The sequence below is a fragment of the Indicator indicator genome, chromosome Z (assembly GCF_027791375.1).
Source record: "Indicator indicator isolate 239-I01 chromosome Z, UM_Iind_1.1, whole genome shotgun sequence".
Taxonomy (NCBI): Eukaryota; Metazoa; Chordata; class Aves; order Piciformes; family Indicatoridae; genus Indicator; species Indicator indicator.
Genome location: NC_072053.1, coordinates 65,507,531 through 65,527,022, shown reverse-complemented (window position 1 = coordinate 65,527,022; position 19,492 = coordinate 65,507,531). Strand labels below are relative to the sequence as shown.

Below are 19,492 nucleotides of genomic sequence, written 5' to 3'. Positions count from 1 at the left end.
CCTAGATCCTCTGTTTGCATGCTGAATCTGTCAGTCTTGTGCTCTCTTGAAGAACCCATAGTGTTGGACCTCTTCTAATTTCCACTGACGTTTATTATTGCTTTTCAGATCTTCCTGAAAGTGGCTGATGATAGCGGTGTGGATGCAGAAACCTCAGGTAGGTGTAGTTGTCTCCTACTATATTGAAGGGGACTTCAGGAGGAAGTACCCTTCTGTGTGGTATTTCTGCTATTTACACATGAGGCTGACCAAACCTAGGTATTTCAGGAGCAGGACTTAGCTCCTAGGGAAATAAAGACTCTAGTGGTTTTCTCAAGTGAAGAGTGTTCCTGATCTCACCAGCCTTGGTCAGGTGGGTGACAGGATGTCTAGTTACACAGCACATGTGCTAAGGTGTGACCAGCCCTGTTTCTAACTGAACTGGAACTCTGATATGCTAATATTTTTAATGACCAAAAATAGCTGTTCCGAGTACACTTAGTGCATGCTTTTATATATTGTCAACTTCTATGGACTCAGTGGTAGCATGTTTAATTTGTAGTAGTGGACATTCTCTGGTGTTGGAATGTACGGTGAATTGCTTGACTGACACTATTGTCTAGTCTGAAGAATAGGGGAAAAATCCTGATAGGGTCACATCTCAGTAGGGACTGAAGAGAAGCTCACTGTGTTAGGTGGGTGCTTATGCCAGTGTTTCCTGATCGTCTAGGCCTAGCAAATGGCACTTGAGAGTTGCAAGCATATTAACTGAGAATTTGCTTGCAGTGAGAGCAGTCTACAATTTTCATGGCTGAATGGAATAAAAAGTGTCCAATACACTGGAAGAAGCTTTTAGGACAGCACACAAAAAATGGTGCCTAAAACACGTGACCTTTGCAGAGTGACAATTTTGATGATACTTTTGCCTGCACTCAGGTCACTCCAGATCAGCTGCTCAATGTACAAATGGAAGACATATAAAATGAAAATGATACTGCTTTGTTTTTTCTGTGGTGAATTGGAGATTAACTGAAGCAGTCCAGCTAATTCTAACTGCATTGTTTTCAGATGGGACACTGCCAGCCAGAAGGAACAGGCGCGTGTTTGGAGACAGGCAGAGCTGCCTTCGTCCGTTTACAGAAGATGATGCATTAGATCCTAATGATTCAGATATAGATCCAGGTATTGCTGGGGATCAAGCCTGTGTGCATTTTGTGAACACGTGTAAATAATGCAGATCATAACCCTGAGTGGGTTATGAGTGAGAGCAGCTGTTGAAGCTGTCACCCTATGTCTCCAACACAGAAGCACCCTGAGAACATTTCTGTGAGCTTTTGAATGAGGGTCATTTCTTCTTGCTAGCAGAATCCAGGGAGACAGACCTCCTCAGTGGCATGGATGGGAAAGGCTCCTACCAGATGAAGGGCTGGAAGCTCACCCAGCAGCAGTTCATGGCGTTGTTGTGGAAGAGGCTGCTTATTGCCAAGAGAAGCCGGAAGGGCTTCTTTGCTCAGGTAGGAGCACCCAGTGTGCAGGGGCCCTCAGCAGGGACTGTTAGGGACCATGAATTGTATTCATATTTGAACATGGGCAGAAAACCTCAAGAGAATACAGATGAGCAAAACTGGTCTTCACTGCACCTCTGAGCAAACTGGAGCCTGTGTAAGAAATAAAGTGGTAACAGTATTCTTGCAAAGCAAGGATACCAAGGTTCAACTCCAACTTTGACCTTGAAAGTAGCATTTGCAGGCTGAGTCATCTGCATCCCAAGTGAGTGCCCTGACAGAATGCCAGGATAGGTCTTGCATTGATGTTCAGTAATGCTCTGGTGTAAATAGCAAAGACCTTCCTGGGAAACTGAAAAAATTTTGATCTATTTAGTGACTCGTGTAACTCTTGATGCCTCTGTAACCATTCACTTTAAAAAGGACTTGCTCTTCCCTTGCAATTTCAGATTGTGCTGCCAGCTGTCTTTGTGTGTATTGCTCTCATGTTCAGCCTCATTGTTCCTCCCTTTGGGAAGTATCCCAGCCTGGAATTACAGCCCTGGATGTATGACGAGCAGTACACTTTTATTAGGTATGTTTCTTGTGTCTTAGAAATGGTGGTAAATCCTACAATTCTTTTCTTTTCTGCAAATGTGAGTTACTGAGTTCCTTGCTGGGTTGTTTAAATTTGTTTTTCTGTGCTTAGCTCAGAAGCACATTTTAGTAGTCCTGGTATTTATTTGTTTGTCTATCTTTAAATGCCACCTCTAACTACTGGTTAGTGCCATGACTTGAGTAATACTATGCACAAAGACCAGGACTGTGTGTGCTTCTAGGCCAACTGTTTTTGTGAGGAAAATCTCCACCTGTATCCTTTTCCCGAGTTCTTCCACTGTACTCTCAGCCTTTCTCAGCTGCTGCTTTTCCTGTGTACCTGTTGTCCTACTGACCTAGTGGTGTTTTTCTGCTGTACCCATAGCAATGACGCTCCAGAAGATGCAGGTACTCAGGAGCTTTTGGATGCCCTTCTCAATAAGCCTGGTTTTGGGACACGCTGTATGCAAGGTCACTCCATCCCGTAAGTAGAACTCTGGGCTGGGAAGAAGCCCAGCCCCAGCTTCTAGTCACCTGCAGATTTAGCCAGCTTTAAGAAATTATAGTCATGCATGACCAGAGCAGCATTTAAGCCAAAAGATTTGCAATTACCTTTACTTTTTGTGCTGAGGACTTCCTAAAACGTTGCCAACCCTCAGCATGGTGAGTGAGTGAGCTTTGAGTGCAAGTCTTTACTGACAGAGATGGAAAGGAGACAGTAGTCTCAAACTACTCTTTGGTCCTGAACATGGAAAAGGACCTAGTCATGTTGCTGGATGTTACTGATTGTAGCTATTCCCATTCCACAATCCTCTGTTTCTAGCTACACTGTAAAACTAGGTTAGCACCCCAACACCAGCAGAAGCAGTGGAGAGCCAGACAATGTTGGCCTTCTTTCCTAGCTCTAGCACTGACTTGCTCCATGGCCTTGAACAAATCACCGAAGACTCAGGACATGACTGCAAAAGGAGTGCACAGAGTCCAGAGTAGTTTGTCTCTAGCCTGGAAGAACTATGGCTCATGTTCACACGATGAGCAGGAGAGGGGCAAGGCATGCTATGTGCTGGCTAGTGGTGGAAAGTAATCCATATCCTGCAGAACAGACATGGCAGGGTTACTCCACCCTTGGGGTATCCACTGATGTTGCTGTGGGAAAGAGCAGTATTTTGGTGCCCAAAGGCAGAAATGCCATCCAAGAAATTGCTGTCTGCAGTGATCTTAGAATCCTAGAATGTTTGAGTTGGAAGAGACCCATAAGGATTGTCGAATCCAACTCCTAGCTCCTCACAGAGCTACTTAAAACTAAACCATATGACTAAGAACACCATCCAGGCCCTTCTTGAACTCTGGACACTGTCTGTGCTGGAACTGACTGAAATAAAGCACTCTTGTGCTGCAGAGTGAATGAGAAGAGGGAAGTGTCTGGCACTATGCAGTGTTGACTAAGCTCAATCTTTTTGTCACTAGGACCTATTAGAAGCTGCAGAGCCTCATCTATTGCCCTGAGCTGTTTGTTCTACTGAGGTTAGGCTCATCTGAAAAACAGTGTGCCTCTTCTGGGGACTATGATGGCTGTTATTTGAATGTCTTGTAAGCAAATGCCATCACAGTTGCTTTTAAAAACTGCATTTGCCTTGCCTCTTTGCTGACACAGAGACACTCCTTGCACTGTGGGTCAGACAGAATGGACCACGACTTCAGTCCCAGACTCAGTCCTGCACATCATTTTGAAAGGCAACTGGAGCATGGAGAACCCTTCCCCCTCTTGCGAGTGCAGCAATGAGAAGATCAAGAAGATGCTGCCTGTGTGTCCTCCTGGTGCAGGCGGGCTGCCACCCCCACAGGTAAGAAGGAACTCAGTGGTGCTGCAATGAAGGATACTCCTGGAGAGCAGAGTGGCTGGGTGTGATGCTTGTGTGTGCAGCACTGCACACAGTTTGATCTGCATCTGCATTTTGTGATGGATATTTGTTGTCTGTCTTTTCCCCACTGATGACAGCGTGAGCAAGACACTGCTGACATCCTCCAGAATCTAACAGGCCGCAATATATCAGACTACCTAGTCAAGACCTACACACAGATCATTGGGAAGAGGTAGCTATTGAACACATTCTCTCAATTCCCACCCCACTAAATGCTGTATGGGGGTGCTGCACATACTGGGCAACCCAAACTCTTCAGCAGTGGGCCAGACCCACTTATCTCCTGGGACTGCCCTGATCCACAGCTCAGGTGATGTTTCTGCATTATTAGTGATGCTACGACAGTTTTGAGAAGGATGTGCTGAGCCTTGTAGGCACAGTATGGGGACAATCTAGGCACCAACCCAACCCTAGGGATTACATCAAAGGAGTGGTGGGATATAATGCCACATGTGAGAGGCTATTGCACTCTTTTCCCTGGCCATGTGTCTGCAGCACTGTTAAGGTCTCTCTCCTCTTATTCAATGTATTATACCTTGGTTTTCTTTTCTGTTTCTGCAGCTTAAAGAATAAGATCTGGGTGAATGAGTTCAGGTGAGTCACTGCCTTTTCTCTACATATGTCCACTAGTCTTTAAATAATGTATTAAGAAGGACAGACCCACCTTGCATTGCAGTTTATTTTGTACGACTCTTAACTGCCAAATGCTGAAGGATCATGTTTAAGGATAAACCAAGACTGTGAAAGAATTGTCTTATGCAAAAAGCAATATTGGCTTGAAAACATTTGCAGGACCAGCCTACTGATACTGCATCCTGGGAAGTGCTGTTTTTCTGAGGAAGGGAAGCAGGGAGATGTCTTGTTTCACTTGCGCTGGCAGCAGAGGATAGCTGTGTTCATTAAATGTTATAGTGTGCTGAGCAATCATATGATTTAACCCCAGAAACAAGGAGTAGGAGATGTGATGGCTAAGCAGCAGAGTATCAGAAGATCAAATTGTGGATATGCTTGCTTTGGATGTAGTCCAGGAAAAGGAAGCATCTGGGAAGGGGAGTGTCATTGTACGGAGGTCAGTGAGTAGTCAGGTCATAGCATCACTTTCTATCTGAACTTCCAGGTATGGTGGCTTTTCCTTGGGAGCCAGCAGTTCCCTTATGCTTCCTCCAAGCCACGAAGTCACTGATGCCATTAAACGCGTGAAGAAAATCTTGGAGCTAGCGCAGGTGAGCAGCTGTCCCCCATAAACCCAGGGTGTGCTAATGTTGGAGTCCTCTGATTTGGGAGATGACTCGGAAGCCATAAAATGGGGAACGTGTATGTTAACTGTGTCCAGTGGCTTCTTCCCATTGCCTATGATCTGGGGTCTCCAAAGCTGGGAACAGTAGAGAGCTTAAGAACAAGCTCAGCTGAGGCTTACACAGCCCACGTTGTTGGCATCGGCTCTGACTAACTCCAATTGCAAGCCAGAGGGGATTACAGACATCTCTGAGTGTTTTGTGGCAGGACAGGATAGGCTGTATCAGGGAATGAACAAAACCTCAGCTGAGCCCTTCTGTGCTGAGTCTGCCTTAGCTCAGAAGAGATTTTGGGCCACTGCTTTCTTCTAAGACTGCCTGCGGGCTGTGATGTCTCTGAAGGTGGCCTCCAACCCTGGTTAGTACTTAACTGCCAGGGAAAAAAGCAGGCCTAAGGCTGACCTCTCTTACCAGTGGAACTGTGGAAGGGAAGGGGTAAGGGAAGCTGCAGTTTCTCAGCCTTCTTACCACCTCTGACTTAGTGGATGCAGAATGGGAAGAAAACTGTCAGAACTGTGGAAAAGTGCGACCCCACTAGACTCCAGGATGTGAATAACAATACTCTGAGGGGTGTCTTTGATTTTTGCAGGGAAGTTCTGCAGATCGGTTTCTTAACAGCTTGTCAAGTTTCATGAAAGGCCTGGATGCAAAGAATAACGTGAAGGTAAAATAACTAGTCTTCACTGTGCCTGCTATTTGAAGCTCTGGTAACCTGGGGTTATACTTAGTTAGCAAGTCCCAGCAATTTGCCTTGCACAACTGTGCAGGCCAGAGCTCTCTGTGTTTGCTAGTGGAGCAAATGCAGCTTGTATTCTTCTGTGGGTTTCCCAGAAAATCTGTTTTTCCTTTGGAGTCTAGGCCTAAGACCCAGAAGTTCGCTGCTGGGCTGGTGCTAGCTTCCAGCAGCCTCTTGTGGTGTCTGATCACACTATAGGTTCTGTGGCTGAGCAAACTAGCTAGAAGGATGTGGAAAGAAATGATAAAGTCCTTAACAGGGGAAGGGATGTTCTGCAGGACTCAGGAGTTGATGTCTCTGGTGTTTTTCTGATGCTGATGTGGTCTCTTGCAGGTGTGGTTCAACAACAAGGGCTGGCATGCCATTGCCTCCTTCCTGAATGTGATCAACAATGCTATCCTTCGGGCCAACCTGCAGCAGGGCAAAAACCCAAGTGCTTATGGGATCACTGCCTTCAATCACCCACTCAACCTCACCAAGCAACAGCTCTCTGAAGTGGCATTGTAAGTCTTGACACGAATGTGGATGGTTTGGGCTCCTCAGGTGCTGTTTACTGAAAACAAATAACATGGGAGGTTTTAGCTTCACTGGTAGATACTCAACAGCCTGTAGCATTTAGGCTTTCAAATGCTGGCCTTGTATTCAGTGATCTGGGCAGGTGGCAACATAGCTGTTGAACAGTAACTGTTGAACTGCACTGGTGTGTAAGCTTTCTATGTCTCAGTCCCTGGAAGGTGCAGTTTCAAAGAAGTACTGTAATGTTAAGACCTTCTGCTGCTTGGGAAATTCCTCTCAGCCATATCCAGAAAGGAGGCTCACTATGGATATGGTCATTCTTTTGCCCCAAGGTGCCACTGTTTGATTAGTAACCATTAATAGATCCTATTCAGTTTTACCCACTGTCTCAGCCTGGGGGGAAATGCACAGGGCTCACTGCAGTGAAGCATTGACTTGTGCACTATTACCACAGCCAGAGTTGAGGACTCGTAAGCTGTCTGAAGATACATCCTTCAGATCTAAGAACAGTGGCAGATAACAGTTGGATACCTCTGACCTTTGAAACTATTATGCTGAGGTAACCAGCAGATAAGATTGTGGTGCTAGCTTTAAGATGCCAACAGGCTCGTGTATGTTCCCTTTGTTACATGGCTGAAAAAAAACCATGCAGTGAAGACAGCCTGATGTGGTCATCCTTCACCCTTCCAGACAAAGCAGAAGGAGAAACGGTTTTTGCACTGCCCTGCATGAACTGCCTCATTTTATCTCAAAGAGGCAACACCAGCAGAGAAATACTTTTCTTTCTTCATTTTTTTGTCCAGGATGACCACTTCTGTGGATGTCCTAGTCTCCATCTGTGTGATCTTCGCCATGTCCTTTGTTCCTGCCAGCTTTGTGGTCTTCCTTATCCAGGAACGTGTCAGCAAGGCTAAGCACTTGCAATTCATCAGTGGTGTGAAGCCTGTGATCTACTGGCTGGCCAACTTTGTCTGGGATATGGTAAGGGCAGTCTGACTGTACTAAACTGTCCTCCATTTTGTGTTTGCAGGATGTTTGTTGCATTGAAGTGCAAAGTATAGTTGAGACCAGTGGGCACCACATAAATTCAGTGAATAACAACTGTGCCTGTGACTTTTGTGTTTGCTCCTTTGGGGCAATGGTTCACCTCAGTGAGTCAGGGAATACTGAACAAAGGATGGAAGGGCAACCATAAACTCAGTCATCAGCATTTATTATGCCACTTTAAGATATCTGCCCCAGAATGTTTGCTTGTGTAGCCCCATGTTCTGCTCTGTTCAAAACAGATTTTTTTTTTTATACCTGTGGTTTCCAGAAACTCTAAGAGTCTACTGATTACTTTGAGAGGGACCAAGGATTGTAAATTTTGCATTGAAGTTCACACATACGACACCCCTAGGACTCTGCCCTTGGAAACAGCTTTGGGAACAGAATAATTTTGAAAAACTATTGGTTCAGAGCAGATAGACTCCTTTCATTTTTTTGTCATCTGAAAACAAATCTAAAGCCATATTTTCCACCTTCCAGTGCAACTACATTGTTCCAGCCACTCTAGTCATCATCATCTTCATCTGCTTCCAGCAGAAGTCCTATGTATCCTCATCCAACTTGCCTGTGCTGGCTCTCCTTCTGTTTCTTTATGGGTAAGGGATTTCTCAAACAGAAAGATGACTGGGGAAGGCTCTTAGACTTGGGAGGTGCTTACCTAATATTGCTGCCTTTCCTCTTGCCAGGTGGTCCATCACCCCTCTCATGTATCCAGCCTCCTTCGTGTTTAAAATCCCCAGCACAGCATATGTTGTGCTGACCAGTGTGAACCTCTTCATTGGCATCAACGGTAGTGTGGCCACCTTTGTCCTGGAGCTCTTCACCAACAACGTACGTTTCCTCAGAAGTTACTCAGTGCTATGTGCTGCTGCAAGCTAATCCCATGTTGATGCCAAGTTGCCTTTAGCAGTCAGTTCTTCAGAAGGGCTAGCTTCTGCCAGCCTGTACCCATTAGCTACTGCAGCAGTTTAAACACAGATTCTTATGGGAGTGGGTTAAAGCCCACTTCAGCAATGTTCACAGTAGAGTTAAGGGGGGAAGGGACCTCCTGAGACTATCTAGTCCAATTTCTGAGCAGGGTCAACTAGAGCAGGTCACTCAGGGCCATCAGGTTTTGAATGTTTCCGGAGATGGAGGCTCCACGGTCTCTCTGGGCCACTTCCTCTCATGTGTGTAGGCAATGCAAGATATCTTAGCAGGCCCTATTTATTCCCCATTGGTGTGAAGTGTTCCTTGTAGGCTGAGGTTGAGGAGACCCTCTGGGAGTTATCTGTTGATTGTACCACTGCCTATAGGCATAACTCATTGACGATGGTAATTTTTGGTACAAGGCCTGTTGTAGCTCAGTAAAAACATGTACATGCTTGAAGATAAGTGGCTGGCAGAACAGGAACCTCTCTTCAGGCTGCTGTCAGTCCAACCTGTGAGCAACAACAACTGGAATATCACAAACAAAAAGTATTAGAGCCTCCAGTATAGGGTAGGAAGGGACTGCCCACAGACACTGAGATAACCAGTGAGGCACAGCTTTCCTGTTTCCTCAACCCATAGCCTTTCTGCATGTTACTGTTTGCAGACACTGCATTTTAGACTCTTTTGGAGGAATCTGTATTTTGGTACAGCTCACTTCTATGAATAGTATTTTGAGCAACACAACATCACTGTCCCGAGGGGCCATGGCACTGGTTCTTGGAAGAGTGTTTCTAATCCTTGAATTTTTTATGGGATTGCATTGTTGGTTGAGGGAGAAGTCAATCACAACGTGGGTCACACTTGGCAGGTGGTGGCTGCTTTCTGCTGAGATGGCTAACTGTTGCTTCATTTTCTTTTAGCAGAAGCTGAACAACATCAATGATATCCTGAAATCAGTTTTCCTCATCTTCCCCCACTTCTGCCTGGGGCGAGGACTCATTGACATGGTGAAAAACCAGGCCATGGCTGATGCTCTGGAGAGGTTTGGTAAGTGAAATTGTGTTATCATAGTGACAGTGGCCTTAACTGAATAGGAAATGCTCAAGTTTGCTCCTCTGACTTTTCAAGAATTGGAAGTGCACAATTTGCAGCACAGATATAATCAAACCTGGCAAGCCTACACAGTTGTCCTCCAGGTCAGAACAAGGACTGAAGAAGGCCTGGCAGATAGATCCCCAGAGTTTTTAGTTATTAGGGGCATTAAATAAAAATGCATAAAGCCAACAATATGGAGAGGATCATGAGGCCAAACGTATGGAGTGGCTGAGATTCTGGAAAGCTGGAATTTTTTTTCTGGGATGTGGATGCCAGGCCTGAGACACAGCCTTCCTGTGCTTCACTAACCTTTCAGGAAGCTGGGCCAGCTCTTCATTGGCAGATTGAATTCTCTGGGCCCAACTCCCAACTTTGCTGCAGTTAGAAATGTGCACACAGCCACAATTGACTTCTTGTGTGGTCTATCACTTCCCTCCTCCCACTGGCTGCTGTCCAGTTGCCCCTGGGTCCCAACGTTGATGAGCTTTGCAGGAAGAAATGCTAGCCTGCTTCTGTTGCTCTGGAAAGGTGACTGTGCTCTTCATCTCATTTTGGCAGGAGAAAATCGTTTTGTGTCCCCAATGTCATGGGACCTGGTGGGAAGGAACCTCTTTGCCATGGCAGTAGAGGGTGCTGTCTTTTTCCTTATCACAGTGCTCATCCAGTATAGATTCTTCATCAAATCCAGGTAGGTTATCAGCTGCGCTTCACCACTGCAGGCAGAGGAAGTTTACATTGGTGTCCCCTGTGAAGTGGGGAGAATATTCACTATAGGGAATCCCTGTCATCTTCTGTTAAAGCTTTATCATGTTGTTCTCTCCAGGCCCGTGTATGCCAAGCTGCCTCCTGTGAACGATGAAGATGAGGATGTAACAAGAGAGAGACAGAGGATAATTAGCGGAGGAGGACAAAGTGACATCTTGGAAATCAAGGAGCTTACCAAGGTGACAAAAAAAGTTCTATGTTCCTAAGATTTGTTGGCACAAAAGCATGCAGTTCACCAGAAGTCTCATTGAGAGGAATCCTCTAGTAGAGGAGCGTGTTTGGCACATTGAATATGTACACCTCCAGTTACAGTTCTCTTTGACATTGTCCTTATTCTTTTTCTTATGCTTTCAGATTTACAGAATGAAGCGAAAGCCAGCAGTTGATAGGATCTGCGTTGGAATCCCCCCTGGAGAGGTGAGCTTATCCCTCAAATTCATTGCTTTACTGTTAATGTGGTATTTAAGAGCAACAGAGAGCAAAGGGTAAAGTAAGATCAGAAATGGATGATGTTCAGATTACATCTAATGAAACTGCCTGGAGGTTGAAGCAGTTTCTGATTCTGTGTGTCTCTGTCTTTGAAGGAGGTACTGAACTCTGTCTGGGACCAAAGTCCAAAGCTTGACACAAAGTAGTGCTGTGGTACTTGCACTTGTCACTGCACCAGGGTGACACCAGAGTTCATTCATTTTACCAACCTAAATGCAAAAAACGTACTCTCTTTAGCTGTCCTGAGAGTCAATATTGCTCCTTCTATCTTGTCGTTGCTGAAGGTAATGTAGCTGAATCCTGTTCTCAGACACAGTGTGCTCATCTGCTCTTTTGTATCCCCAGTGCTTTGGACTCCTGGGAGTAAATGGTGCTGGCAAGTCATCCACTTTTAAGATGCTTACTGGTGATACAGATGTGACAGGAGGAGAAGCTTTCCTCAAAGGAAACAGGTGAAAGACCATGCATCTCTCTTCTTTGTGTCAAAGCAGTGCCTTTGCTGTTTCCTCCTCCAGCATTCTCGACTTTTGTTCTGCTTCCAGCGAGTCTAAACTTCACCTCACTTTTCCCTTTTTCAACTCTGGCATCTATTTCAGCTCTTTGCCAAGTCTGATAAAGTACTTAAGTGGCTTAGGAAAATGGATTTAGTCTGGTAGTCACTTTTGAATACCTGCCCTCTTGTGTTGAATATCATATTTAACAAAAAAGAAAGGGGGAGTGGGGAGAGAGAAAAATTAATTTGGCCAAGACAGACTTCTAGGATTCTGTATTTTTCTTAGTTCGGTACTTCCCACTTGTTTCACTTTCAGCACCTAAAACAGCAGTGTGTACTTGAGAAATCCTTAGAAAGTTTGTTTGGGTTTTTTTTGTGGTTACAGCATCCTGTCCAACATCCAGGAAGTCCATCAGAACATGGGCTACTGCCCACAGTTTGATGCTGTTAACGATCTGATGACAGGGCGAGAGCATTTGGAGTTCTTCGCACTCCTGAGAGGTGTTCCAGAGAAAGAAGTCTGCAAGGTAAATGAAACGCCATAGGACCCACCCCAGTGACCTGCTTGCATGCACCCTCCTTGCACAAATGTGATGCCATGATGTTTTGAAGCTGCTTGAAAATACTGTATGTTGAAATCTGCCCCATATTCCTTCCAAGGCAAATCAAAGGTGCTGTGGTTTTTCAGCACTGCTTAGAAAAGTGGATTAAATGGATGGGCAGATTCTTGTGAGCCCAGCATTCCCACAGTGGACGGTCTTCTTCATTGAATGACTTCTTTCCTTTAAGAGTCTGAGGGCTGTGGAGCTGCAGGTCATGCAGAATCTCGCCTGCTGCAAGAGTTAATTCTTCTGAGTCCCAGGAAGCAAGCACTTTACAGCTTTACAGCAGCTTCACACATGCTGTTACATCTTTCTTGTTGATCATTGAAGTGCTGCTATTTCATCATTCAGACATGGGGTTACATTGACAGTCTTTAAGCAGTTAAGGGCAGCTGCCGTCACAATACAGCACCCTTGTCAGTGCTGTTTCCATGAGTTAAGAGTCCTGGGTGCTGCAAAACAAGAACTGCTGTAAGGTAAGAAGATGGCATCTGTACCCAGTGCTTTAGATAGGGCTAGATCTGGTACCTAGGATATGTCCAGGTATACTGCTTGAATCCCTCTTTGAGAGTAGTGATGGCAGAAAACTGCAAGCTCCTTTGAAGGTTGCTGCTAAGTTCCTCCATGTGATGTTTCCATCAGCCCCATACAAAAAGGTACCCAGTTCTGGGTGTGATCTGCATAGTCCCTGAATCTCCTCCCCCAAACACTTTTTTAGTCCCTGGGGCAGGCTATTGGCACCAGTAGCAATACTCAAGGGTAACAAATCACATCCTCCTCATTCATCTGAAGGATTGCAACACCCCACAGTAGGACTGCTGTCAGTAGTGAATGTCCCTGCTGCAAGCCAACAGCAACTTGTAAGCTAGCAGAAGCTGGTGCTGCTAAGAGCCCTACACCAGCGCTTGACATGGCTCAGTTGATGCTGAACTCATGCTCACTGGCTAATAAGCTGCAGCCATTTGGTTTTCTGGCCTCTCAGGGACAGGATTGCCTATATCCTCATCCTGATATAAACAGAGTATTTTAAAACCTTCATCTGTGCTACTTTAGGTCCTCAGATAAGTGGCCATTCCACAAAATATTATTAAAGCCAGCACTCAGAAGGAAACTCTCATTGTGCAGATGTTGCTGTGCTCGATTGAAGATGGTTTTGTGCTTTCTCTTGCAGGTTGGTGAATGGGCGATTCGGAAACTGGGCCTTGTGAAATATGGAGAAAAATATGCTGGGAATTACAGTGGAGGGAACAGGCGCAAGCTCTCCACAGCCATTGCCCTCATTGGAGGGCCACCTGTGGTGTTTCTGGTGAGTCTACAACCTTTGCTTCTCTGGAAAACAAAGATCAGGTTGAAACGATGACTTTATATTTCACCAACAAGTAGTGTTTAAATACATGATTAGTCACTTAAACATGAGCTGAAAACATGTGGAAATGAAGATTCCCTATTTAAAAGTAGGTGCAAGCTACAGTAATGGACCTCCAGGCTTCTCTTTCTGAAGAATGACTGGAAAAGTGGGAGTCTTGAACATGATGCCAAGCTGCCAGCTGTGTAGCTTCTTCACTACCTTAGTACTGCTGCAAAGATTTCTAGACCTACAAAAAATTTAAGACCTTCCTGTGTGACACAAGGAAATCTTAACTGTGCAGTGTAAGATCTGTGTTTTTAACATGTTGAAGGAAGAGTGGAAATCAATGTTTTAGGCTTCTTTAGATTAAAACTGAGGACAAGTCTTAGGACTACTAAAGTGCATAGTACAGGAGAAAGCAGTCTAGTGCTTTGTTTAAACAAGCTAATTGACTTTAATTGGTTTCAGAACTAATTATTGCAGCATGTTACAATTGCAGTTAAAAAAAGTACTTCTCAGTTCTGAAAAAGATGTTTGCTTATTTAAAATGTGGGGCATAAACTGTTTTCTCATTTTGGAAAATGAGTCAAACTTGCTTATTGTCAGTGTTTTCAGTATGCATAATCATAATGGACAGGTCGTCAGAGATGAGGTATTTGTTGGCAGGAATGCAACAGCATAACCTGTTTTTTGCAGGATGAGCCAACAACAGGGATGGATCCCAAAGCACGTCGTTTCTTGTGGAACTGTGCTCTGAGTGTAATAAAAGAGGGGAGATCAGTGGTGCTCACATCTCACAGGCAAGTAGCAGCCCAGTTGTATCATACCTTGGCTTTTGCATCTACCAGGGCTGGATGCTAAACTCTGCTTGGCTGCTCTGCCCTCCACTGCTACTTGTGGTGCTAATGAAGTTACTTCTGCCTACAGCATGGAAGAATGCGAAGCTCTCTGCACTCGAATGGCGATAATGGTCAACGGGCGATTCAGGTGTCTGGGCAGCGTCCAACATCTAAAGAACAGGTACCTATTTTCACTTACACCATAGAGTTGTCTGCATTTATAAGAGGATAAGTCAGATGTAATTTCTCGTGCAGCTTTCATTTTGGTACTTTGACTAGGCTGCCGGATTTCAAGATTTTCAACTTGCGTTTCAGAGGCTCTTAACCTCTGTGCTGGCCTTCTTGTTTACAGGTTTGGAGATGGCTACACCATAGTAGTGAGAATTGCAGGGGCAAACCCAGACCTGAAGCCTGTTGAGGAGTTTTTTGGCCATGCCTTCCCTGGAAGTGTCCTGAAGGAAAAGCATCGGAATATGCTGCAGTACCAGCTTCCTTCTTCACCATCCTCTCTGGCCAGAATATTCAGTATTCTGTCCCAGAACAAAAAAAGACTCCACATAGAAGACTACTCCGTTTCTCAGACCACACTTGACCAAGTAAGTTTTTACTGACATCTCTGCCAGAAGCTTCTTTGTGCAGTGGTAGGGATAAATCCACCAATTTGATCTGCCTTTTAAGGGCATTTCAGCAACACAAGAGTACTGAATGTCAGGACTAGTGTATATCCCAGGAGGCCTAGTGTATAAAATTCCCCAAATTAATGAAAATCCACGGTGATGTATGACACAGCCTTTCTTCTTGTAGGTTTTTGTAAATTTTGCTAAGGACCAAAGCGACGATGACCACCCTAAGGACCTGTCATTGCACAAAAACCAGACTGTGGTAGACATTGCGATACTTAATTCTTTCCTGCAAGATGAGAAGGTAAAAGAAAGTTGTGTGTGAGCCAATTTCAGCAAAGAAATGATGAGCAGAATGCAAACTTCCTTTTCCTGGGATAGGATACTCCCAAAGATGAAGCTAGAGGAAGATCAACTGGACACTCTACTGATAACCATTCAATGCAATGCAATTCAATGCAATGAAAACTAAATTCCTTTATAGGGGCAGTGCCTCCTGGAGTTGTCTTATACTGTTCTCAAGTGAAAGACTTGAACTTAGCTCATTACAGTATAACTCTGAAGCTGTGGTAAAGCACCCACCAGATGCTGTGGGCTTTCAACCATACTGTATCTTGTTCTTTACAGTATGTTTTTTCTAGGGTTGCAAAAATAGTTCATTGAAGAATCATGGCCAGTGATTATTTATAGACATTTTAGACATGCATGTCCTTTAAACATTCATGTCAGGAGTGGGAATTTCTTGGTGCTACATCCATTGCTGGCAATGAATGCTCCAAGACTGTGGGAAGAAAAGTCACCACCAGTGTTGTAGCCTTAGGTTCTGAAAACTTACCTGACCAGCTTCTTTTCCTAGACTGGTGTAGGTCAGTTGGTGACAAATCTGGGGCCACAAAGCAGTACTGTGCAGATGAGATGGCAAGAGATGAGCCATCTGATCCATACATCTCCATCAGTAAGTGGTGGTATGCAGAACTGTGAACGCTGCAAATGCACAGGATTGTCCCACCAGCATCATAACCAATAGCCTGCTCTGACTAGGTTTTTGTGTAGTTAAGTACTCTCCTGCTCCTTTGAGGTACTGCAGCAGCTGCATGAATACCTAGTAAGAGGGAAGTGGGTGAGAAGCAGACCTAGGGTTTGGACCACAGCAGCAAACTCAGTAGTTGTACAAGCTGCTAATGCCAAGAGCAAATTCTAAATCGTGAGCTGTCACTTAAGTGTGTAATACCTGCTCTTTAACCCCTGCTTTGCACCAGAAAGGTACTCATCATCTGAAGTTACTGCTTAGCTCAAGCATGTTGCCATTACTGTCTTCACCAGGTAAAACTAGAAATGAGATGTAGATGTTTGGGTTTTTTTAACAGTATTATTTATGACTTTAAATAGGTAGGTAGCATAATTAGGGATTGAAAGTGCTTTCGGTTGATCTTTGTAGCCACAGTATTTCTTTACGTTATGCCTACAATGCTATGCTCTCATTCTATCCATTCAATGATAGCTCCATTCATGATCTGACCAAGTTCCAGACTCTAGCAATCAGCTGCTATCTGCAATTTATGCAAGTTGTCCACTTAAAATTTTCCATTTTGGAAAGTGGTATAACCTTCGATTAATGTGTAAATTTCTGCTTCTGTTGTGCAGTGCAGTTTCAGTCATTAGGTGATCCCTATCTGGAGAATACACCCTTACTTTCCATGTGACAAACTGTTTCAGTAAAAATCCCCTTGAAGAACAAGGTAATTCAAAATAGTCAAAGTTTTTTTTCAATTTCAAAGTTTTCCAAAGCCAGAGTAACATGAGAAGGGGATATTATACAGTAAGAACAACCAATTCTGGACCATGTTGTGCAGCAGTCATGGGAGAGTATGCTTTCATTAACATTAACTTATGGGCCCCTCTGTCTTGGTTTTACATTCAGAAATAGGTTCAGTAATGTGGTTTGAATCCCACTGCATGTCCTGGGCTATTCTTGTATGTCATGCCCCTGCCTGAAATATCCATGCAGGTTCTGCACTAGTTCTTGATACCACTTCACCATGAATTGATCATGCACAATTTTCTTCTGTGAATGTCCAACAAACTGGCTGGATGAGCCTGAAGAAGGTTGATTATTTATTTCCAGATAGAAATAAAACTTGGTAACACTGACCAATTCATCATTTTTTAAAAACACAAACAGTTACGCATTTAGCACAATTTCCCAATCCCTGCTGTGTCCTGCCTTGGGATAAGGTAAGAGCTTACTACATGCTCTGCTGAAGTGCCTTTTTCATATTTTCTTTTATCTGTATAATACATTGCTAAGGGGATTGAGAAAGGAGTGTAATGGGGATTGGTATACCTCACTTAAAACATGCTTTGTTATGACATCATCACCCTTTGGGGATGCGTTACAGGGTGGTGATGAAGACACCAGATTTCCAGGTGCAGAAACAGCTATGACTTCTCTGTAACAGGCTGCAGATGTGTTACAGCATAATTGAAACAAGTAGCATGTGTTAAAGGCTTACCACTGCTAAAAATCACTATGACAAATCAGAATTAAGTCACCAAAGTGAAGGGCTTATTTTGCTCTGCACTGAACTAGTGCATGTAGAACTGTAAGTTCTAGGATTCAGATCTGGTCCTGAAAGGCATGTGGTTTTCTCTTTGTAACTGCTCATGTAAAGGATTAATTCAGCAGGAAACAACAATTGCATCACCATTGTCTTTTCTTAACCCACCAAAAGAAGAATCTTGATTCACATTGCCCTGTGACTGTCATGCAAAATCTATCTGTGACAAAATATTTCTGTAAACAACGTGGGTGGGGAAAAAAAATCACGTTAGAGTCACGTACAGCATATGAACCACTCTTGAGAATGAAACTGCACTGAGGAGTTAAATTATTTTAAACATTGACATGTTACATCCCTCTTTGTAGTACATTTGTTTCAGTAAGGAGTTGTATTTTCCCCATGGTTAAACCACCACTTTGTGCTTATCCTCCTCCTGGATTATAGTTGGTCCTTCATTCCAAGCACTTTATGCTATCTGTAATGGGATCTATTTTTGCACTGGAATATCTGTTAACTTTGCAAAAATCTAGAGAGATTTCACAACTGAAATTTCTAAGTTAAATCCTTAAATGGACATTTTTCATTAAAAGGAAAAAAAAAAAAGGAAGAAAGGCAAAAAAAAAAGTATATATATTTGTATTTCCTATTAACTGTTATGTGAAATGTTAAAAAGGCACTCTAATTGCCTTGTGTTAAGTGAAAAATAAAGCTGTTACGGCACCATTGGTCTTCATAGTGTCACTTTTGCATATGTTTAGAGGAATGATACTTAGAAGGTTCTGTCTTACCTACGTTTGTTTTGTTGTGAACTTCGAAGCATAATGTACAAGCATGTTCCAGTGCCTCTACAGATTAGTGTGGGGCACACACTCTTTGCATGTAAGTGAGGTAGTACAAGATTTGAATGGGAAGTGGTACTTTAAGTTGCTAATGTTTGTAAATAAAAAAAGTCTCCAGCAAGTCCTGAAGTGACTGATGTAACTGTCAAATCCAGTGGCAGAGCATAACAGTGTTATCTGGATGTTTAAATACCAAGTCAGGTACCTGTCTGAATATTTCCATTACAAAGATGCAGGAAGTTGCAGCTATTGATAATTGTTTCTGTCTTTTGCTTTGTCAATGAAAACAGGTAATGTTTGAATAGATATACTGTAAAATACTCTAGACTTATGTAATGTCAAATTAAAGGAAGATCACTCAAGTTAATACTCAGTTGATTTTTGAACAATAGTTTAGAAATGGAAGCAGATTAATGGCCAATTGTTCAAAGGAAAACTTATACTAAAATTTTACCTGCTACTGTCCACGGTCCCACTGTCAACCAGTTAAGTTCCAGAATCCAACCAATTCTTCAAGGTACACTCATGACAATTCATCCTGAGATAAGAAGCCAACTAAAATTTCCTGCAGTTGGTGTTTTAATCTAGTGTCCATCTGGTGCTTTGGCTAACATGCTTGATTTATCAGGCTCTTGAACAAACTTTGGAATAAAGCACACATCTAACATCCTGAGTATTCTTTACTTTCAGTGCTAGTGACAAGGAAAATAGTTCTACTAAAAAACGCCAACTATACTGTTTTTAATATACCTTTTTGTCTTTTTATTCCAGTAAAACACTAAAACTTTATTTTCCTTCACTTGTTGGGGTGGGGGTGCAAAGTCCTATTAGAATCATAGAACGGTCTGGGTTGGAAGGGACCTCTAAAGGTCATCTAGTCCAACTCCCCCTCCCCCTCCAGTAAGTAGGGGCATCCTCAACTAGATCAGGTTGCCCAGAGCCCTGTAGAACCTCACCTTGACTACCTCCAGGGAAAGGGCCCCAACCATCTCCTTGGGCAATCTGTACCCTTATGGTAAAGAATTAATTCTCCATGCCACCCATTTTTCAGCCCACGTAAGTTCCTCTTTTAACTACCATAATGCAACATTCTGAATCCCCTTGGTAGTGATGGTTTAATAGCCTTTTACACCTTAAAGAGTTGATTTACAAAATATAAGGTAGTATTCTCTGACATGATGCTTGTTCTACACTGAATGAAATGGCTTTCTTGGAGGGAGGAGAGTATGATGACGGGTTACAGAAGCTAGGACCTTTTATGTTCTCTCTGCTACAGTAGCTGGATTACATCCACTCACTTTGGACATAATTGCCAACAGCTGTTTTTTTTAGTGCTTTCCATGATATCTGAAT

At 43.6% G+C, this 19,492-nt stretch overlaps 1 protein-coding gene across 1 annotated transcript in view; it reads left to right on the top strand.

Moving 5' to 3' along the window:
- ABCA1 (ATP binding cassette subfamily A member 1) overlaps positions 1-18,609 on the top strand; it is a 79,372-nt gene extending 60,763 nt beyond the window's left edge. The window contains exons 25-49 of the mRNA XM_054397778.1: positions 109-157; positions 1,048-1,161; positions 1,345-1,493; positions 1,934-2,058; positions 2,446-2,544; positions 3,715-3,904; positions 4,060-4,154; positions 4,544-4,576; positions 5,100-5,205; positions 5,867-5,941; positions 6,347-6,516; positions 7,333-7,510; positions 8,057-8,172; positions 8,263-8,407; positions 9,412-9,535; positions 10,142-10,271; positions 10,407-10,527; positions 10,703-10,765; positions 11,183-11,289; positions 11,716-11,857; positions 13,104-13,238; positions 13,977-14,080; positions 14,208-14,300; positions 14,472-14,715; positions 14,924-18,609. Coding sequence (XP_054253753.1) covers positions 109-157; positions 1,048-1,161; positions 1,345-1,493; positions 1,934-2,058; positions 2,446-2,544; positions 3,715-3,904; positions 4,060-4,154; positions 4,544-4,576; positions 5,100-5,205; positions 5,867-5,941; positions 6,347-6,516; positions 7,333-7,510; positions 8,057-8,172; positions 8,263-8,407; positions 9,412-9,535; positions 10,142-10,271; positions 10,407-10,527; positions 10,703-10,765; positions 11,183-11,289; positions 11,716-11,857; positions 13,104-13,238; positions 13,977-14,080; positions 14,208-14,300; positions 14,472-14,715; positions 14,924-15,064 — 3,048 coding nt within the window. The 3' untranslated portion in view covers positions 15,065-18,609. The remainder of the gene's footprint in view (positions 1-108; positions 158-1,047; positions 1,162-1,344; positions 1,494-1,933; positions 2,059-2,445; positions 2,545-3,714; positions 3,905-4,059; positions 4,155-4,543; positions 4,577-5,099; positions 5,206-5,866; positions 5,942-6,346; positions 6,517-7,332; positions 7,511-8,056; positions 8,173-8,262; positions 8,408-9,411; positions 9,536-10,141; positions 10,272-10,406; positions 10,528-10,702; positions 10,766-11,182; positions 11,290-11,715; positions 11,858-13,103; positions 13,239-13,976; positions 14,081-14,207; positions 14,301-14,471; positions 14,716-14,923) is intronic.
- Positions 18,610-19,492: the final 883 nt, after the last annotated feature.